Source organism: Myotis daubentonii, chromosome 3 (genome assembly GCF_963259705.1).
Source record: "Myotis daubentonii chromosome 3, mMyoDau2.1, whole genome shotgun sequence".
Taxonomy (NCBI): domain Eukaryota; kingdom Metazoa; phylum Chordata; class Mammalia; order Chiroptera; family Vespertilionidae; genus Myotis; species Myotis daubentonii.
In genome coordinates, this window is record NC_081842.1 from 131,795,293 (window position 1) to 131,801,437 (window position 6,145).

Genomic DNA, 6,145 nt, shown 5'->3' on the forward strand with positions numbered 1-6,145 from the left:
TATGCTTCTTTCATTGTGCTTCTTACAAACATAATAAATTTATTACTTACAAAATACTATTGTAAAATCTTCCCCAACTTGAGTGTGCTCATTTTTATTTCTGTATCCCTAGTTTGGTACCGTGCTGATAACTATCCAATTGAAATCATTGTGAAAGGAAAAAATAAAATGTTCTTTTATACTCAATTCAAAGAGTTGCAAAAAGTGACTGTTTCTGTCTGCAGGTAACAAGCATTCCCAACATGAGAGCCATTTTAAATAAGAGAGAGAGGATTTTTCAAAACCTATATAACTAGAGTCTCAGGTGAATCTAAGCATCGTACTAAAGGCATATTGTAAGGAAAAAGAAAACAAAATATTGGTGGAGGACTGAAGAAAAGTAATTAATTAAAAAGAGGTGGTCCTGTTGTTCTGCCTTTTTGGTTTAGTCCATAGGAGGAAAGGTCTCCTCAGAATGCAGGTGACTGAGGGACAGGGGGCATTGCTGGACACCAGTGAATCCCTCTGTGCTTACTGTCTTAGGCCACAGTTGCTGTGCAGGGCAAGAAAGGTCCGTAAAGATGACATGTTTGCTTGGCGGCTCCCTGTTGGGGCTCCGATGTATTACCTGGATCTAATTATCTCATCTCCGGCTGACAAAGGGGTTTGTTTCCATGGAACGTTTCCATCACTCCTGCCCCAGCCCAGCTTCCAGGGAGCTGTCTAAAAGCTTGATGTATTTTTGGATCCCCTGCTCATTGGATGAACAAGCTGAAGCAAATATGTATTGACCTCAAAGCATTTATAAACTGTAGAACATTATATTCTCATCAGAGCCATAGGGGCAGTAAACTATAGTTTCTCTGCTGTGAAACATGGTTTTGCTTATGCACTGTGTTACTGGGGTTGTGCCTAAACAATAATACATCATTTGTGGCACATGTCGCCTTCTTTATTGAAAGGCAAAACAAAGAGTTGAGGACAAAAATCATTACTTCTTTAGCAATTTTTCACAAAATGCTTTTCTTTTGTACTTGACACACAGATGGGACATTGTACTGCGAGGGAAATGATGTATGGCAGTGTGACAAATTTCATTTCCCTTCTAAAACCAGAATCAGAAGGATACACACATTTTAGAAAGTTGCGTTTCCTTAAAAAATTAAATAAGCTTTAAAAAAGAAGTTGGGGGGATATTTAGTGGGCTTCCCTGGGGAGGCATTTGTGTGCTTTAATTGAGTTGTTGGGTATTGATCAAAGTGCTTAAATGAAAATATTGGTAACAATAAATCGGCTCATGTAAGAGTTTCTGTATCATCTTGGAAATGATGACCCATGGCTGAGGCTGGATCTAACAGTGTGAAGCAGCCCAGTAGGACTTGGACAGACAATGGCAAGGGCCCCAATTAGCTTCCCTGGGCCCAGCAAAAGTTCTATGTGAACTTCCTGAATGGTTGAAAAAAATAAGGCAGCTGCTTCCAGCTCTTGCTGTTTCTTCTCTATTGTCCCCTTTTTTCTCCACTTCATCCCGCATACAGTGTTTCTCAAAGTGTGTCCACCCACCACCTGCTTCTAAGTCACTGATATGCTTCCTAAAAACGGGAGGTTCCCAGCACCACCTCTGTGCTTCTGAATCAGGGTGTGTAAAATTGGGCCTGGGGATCTGCATGGTTCATATATCCACACGGTGATTGTCTGACCTTCTAAGCCTGTGAATCACTGCCCCACGTCTTATCCCCAGCTGCTCTGAGGAGGAATCATGGTAACATCAACGAAGGACTGACTTCTTTCTCTCAGGGTCACTTTCTCTCACTGTGTTACATGGTGACTTGTAGAAGTGTTCATAGCTACAGCAGGTTCTCCAATAAGTCCTTTTGTTCAGCGTTATTTCACTGTAACGTTGATGAAATGCTGTAAGAATCGAACTCTTGTTTATATTGATCAGCCTATGATAAAACTGTGGTTTCATTATACATCTTTTCCCACCGTTCCAATAACCTATGGACAACGTTAAGACTTTCGGTATAATTTAGCGCCACTCTTCCAGATAACATGTTTACATTTTATCAGGATCTTCTTGTTTCTATCACATCATTTCATAAATTGCATTAGACATTTGTTTAAATAAAAATAAATAAATAAGTGATTTAAATAGGTTTAAGAAATGATGGGTTAAGTTTAGTGAAATATTTATGTCTACAGGACTTGTCAGGTCCTTTAATATAGGCCTGTACACCGGGAATCTTCAAACGGGGTTTCTTAAACACACTAGACAGGAAACTTCTTTGTCTTAAATGAATTTCTGTAGATTTGTATTTCTAAAATCCAACTGTGGAAAACACTGCCCAGTTCAGAAGGAATACTAGAGCATAAATGGAATCCTGGTGGAAATGTGACAGATTGGTTGTGGCAGAAGACATATTTGATGCCTCTTAAGTATTACCACGTATGTGACTATTTATTATGCTCATAGAGAGCCCTGCATTTATGTGAAGAAAATTACTTGATAAAGATAAATTAAAAAATACATATATCTTAGTCGTTTGGGGCTTTTATAACAAAAATATTGCAGACTGGATAGCATATAAACAGCAGAAACTTATTTCTATGGTTCTGTGGGCTGGGAAGTCCAGGAGGAAGGCACTGGCATATTTGGTGTCTGGCAACAGCCTACTTTCTGGATTATAAACAGCTGCCTTCTAACTATGTCTCACACAGTAGAAGGGGCAAGGGAACTCTCTGGAATATATATATATATATATATATATATATATATATATATATATATATATATATATATATAAAATTTTTGTTTTTGAAGGGCAGCACTGTCTTTATTCAACCGTCTCGCACAAAAATGAACAACCAGGATGTGTACCGCAGAACCAGGAAGGAGCCCGCACCAGCTCCTGTGTGAACCGCACCCCCAGCCCCAGCGCTGCAGGGGCCCCTGGACGAGGCCGCAGGGTGGCTGCACAGGGGTCTGGTGTGGACTTGGCCAGGACTGTCCACCCAGCGCCCCTCCCCACGTTAAACAGGCTCAGGTCCCAGCAGCAGCCCGGAAGGTAGTGAACAGAGTGCCTGGAGGAAGAGTGGGCCACTCTGGAAATGGGGGGATCTACTCTCCCTCCACACTCCTGGGGGGGGCTGTCCCTGGGCCGACGGGGCTCCCAAGGAGACCACAGCCGCTCCCCAGCAGCAGCCAAGGCCAAGCGGCGCGCCAGATTTTGTTGCTAAGATCCCGGGGGCTGGTGGAGGGAGCGGAGAGGCTCAGGCATGCTCTGTGGGGCCAGGCCCGCTAGCGTGGGAGGGGGTGGGGCGGCGGGCTGCAGGGACCCAGCGCTGGGCGCTGGGCTCTGGGGAGGCCCGCAGGGGGGCCGCGAGGCCATCGGCAGCGTCTGTGTCCAGGTCCAGCCTCCAGGACGCTTCGCACAGAGGCAGATCGTTTGCTTCGCGGGGACTGGAACTGGACGAGTAGTACGCCTCCTCCAGCTCCTCCAGCTCATAGAGGCCGATGGAGACCTCGTCCCGCAGGGCGGTGAGCTTGCGGTCGCCCTCCTCCAGCAGAGCCCGGAGCTGCTGGTTGCGCTGGTCGATGGCCTCATTCACCGACGGGAAGTCGTTCAGGATCAGGAGCTGCTTGAGGTCGGAGACCAGCTTCATCAGGGACTCACCGGCTCGGACGATGTTGGAGGCTCGCACGTGCATCTCGTAATTGTCCTGCTCGCCTTGGGTGGCCCTGGACACCTGGGTCTCGTCCTCAGTCTTGGCGGTCTTGATGATCTCAGTGAAGCTCTCCATCATTGACTTGATGTCGTCCTTGAGCCGCTTGTTGGCGGACTGCAGCAGCGTCTCCTTGCTCTGCGGCAGGGCTCTCTGCTGGGCCGTGGCGGGGGCCTCCGTCCGTGCAGGCAGCAGAGGCCGCGGGCCACGAGGCAGCACGTTGTCTGCACACCTTGGGCCTGGCGGGCACCTGGCCAGGATGGGCCTGGGGACGAGCAAGCACCCCCGGGAAGTCCCGGCTCCCGGGCGCCACTCAGTACCCGGGGCCTGGGGTCCTTTTATAAAGGCTCTAATCTCATTCATGAGGTCTTCACCCTCATGACCTAATCACCTCCCAAAGGCCCTACTTCCAAATACCATCATATAAGGGATTAGGTTTAAACATATTACTGGGGGGGAGGGGTAGTATTCAGTTTACAGCAACGTTTTAGAGAATTTAATATTTGCCCCAAATTGGTTCACACTACTAGAAAATATTTCCTAGGTAGCATTGTAGTTATTTTAAAAAAATCAAGTTGCCACACTTACCTTAGTGCAGATCTATAATATTTAAAATGCTGTAATTTCCCTTTTATTTTTTAAACATCTCATCAGTTACTTGAATTATGAAAAAGCCAGCAAACCTTTGAAACACAATGTAAATACTGGGTGATGGAGTGTATTTTCTTCTGGGATACTTCTGCAAATATTGGGCCTGCTTTAATTTCTGTAGTTTCTAACCATCTTGGGATCATCATATACTCTTTCGGGATTTCTGATGATACTAATGGGACTTTCCCCTAAACATTATAAATTCACATGCAAAACAGTCCCTGGTACATTTTCTAGGGCTCCATGAATCATCATCTGAAGTCTACACCACATGCTGTAAAGACATCTTCACAAAGGATCCTTGGGCCAGTATTTTCCTCAGGAAGATAGATTCTCCCTCAGAAAGATAAATTATCCTCTAATTTGCCAAAGTCCATAAACTTTCTACTTAGGTATCTCACTTTTTAAAAAAAATATATTTTTTAGTGATTTCAGAGAGAAATGGAGAGAGAGAAAAAGATAGAAACATCAATGATGAGAGAGAATCATCCATCCTCTGCCTTCTGCACACTCCCTACTGGGGATGGAACCCACAACCCAGGCATGTGCCCTGACCGGGAATCGAACCGTGACCTCCTGGTTCATGGGTCAATGCTCAACCACTGAGCCAGGCCGGCTGGGTGGTACCTCACTTTGTTTTTCTTTTGTGCTGTTTCAGGTAATTGAAGACCCAATCTATATCTATAAAGGTTCAGTTACAACTGGCTAAAACTTCAAGGGACTTTTTTTTTTTAATCCTCACCCGAGGATAATTTTCCATTGATTTTTAAGAGAGTGGAAGAGAGAGGGAAAGACAGAGAGAAACATTGATGTGAAAGAAACACAATCGATTGCCTCCTGCAGGAGCCCAGGCCAAGGAGGAGCCTGCAAACGAGGTACGTGTCCCTGGAATCAAACCCAGGACCCTTCAGTCTGCAGACTGACACTCTATCCACAGATCCAAGTTCAAAAGAACATTTCTAGGTACAGTATGTGGCATAAGGGTTAGGTTCAGGCATTGAAAGTATATTGATCACATGGGCACTTTGCTATGGTCCTTATGCAGTGTCTGGTTCCAAGTGTGCAAAATTTGCCTTTCTCAATCATTTACTTTGGTGTCATGGGTCATTGAGGTCAAGTATCTTATCTCAGCTACTCATCAAAGCTTTCAAGCCTGTATCAGCAAAAGTAGGAATGCATTATTTTCTTGGCTCAGTCAGTTGGAAATGCCTCTAGCACCTGAGTGCTCAATTGTGTCAAATACAGCCACTAATTCCAGTAAGAAGGTGTCTATATAAAGTCATTGGATATTTTTGTTTGGTTTTTCTCTTTTGAAGGTCCAACTCTACTTTTATCTTTGTCGCATTTATTTCAGATTTATGGCTCCCAATGTTGCTCTTGGTATGCCATCATTCATCAGAACAGGAAAAAGACTCTTGTTACAATTATAGTTAAGGATGATTTAAAAATTACATTCAGTACTATTTTTACCATGGTTAAACCAGTTATGTTTGCACAGTTAATGAAAATGCTAAGAGGTCAAGAAACAAATGCTATTTGCACAAAGTAGAAAATTGTTTCTTCTTTTTTTGGAAATATTGAAATATGAATCTTACTTGCCTTATTCATGGTCCAGCTATTGAGTTGTGCATGGTTCAGTTAAGATAATATGTATGCTTATTGTTTTTTTATATATCAGTTAATAAAAATTAAACCCATTAGGACTATACTATTAAGACAAGAGAGAATGATATTTTTTAATGTCACACTCAAACCACAACTCTTTTAATCAGCATCTGCTCTGTGTTAAGCT

The 6,145-nt window shown here is 43.7% G+C and overlaps 1 protein-coding gene across 1 annotated transcript; it reads right to left on the reverse strand.

The window, feature by feature from the left end:
- Positions 1 to 2,799: 2,799 nt before the first annotated feature.
- LOC132229708 (mediator of RNA polymerase II transcription subunit 22-like) lies at positions 2,800 to 4,065 on the reverse strand. Its single transcript, XM_059686212.1, has one exon. The coding sequence runs from the start codon at positions 4,063 to 4,065 to the stop codon at positions 3,250 to 3,252; it is 816 nt and encodes a 271-aa protein (XP_059542195.1). The 3' UTR covers positions 2,800 to 3,249.
- Positions 4,066 to 6,145: the final 2,080 nt, after the last annotated feature.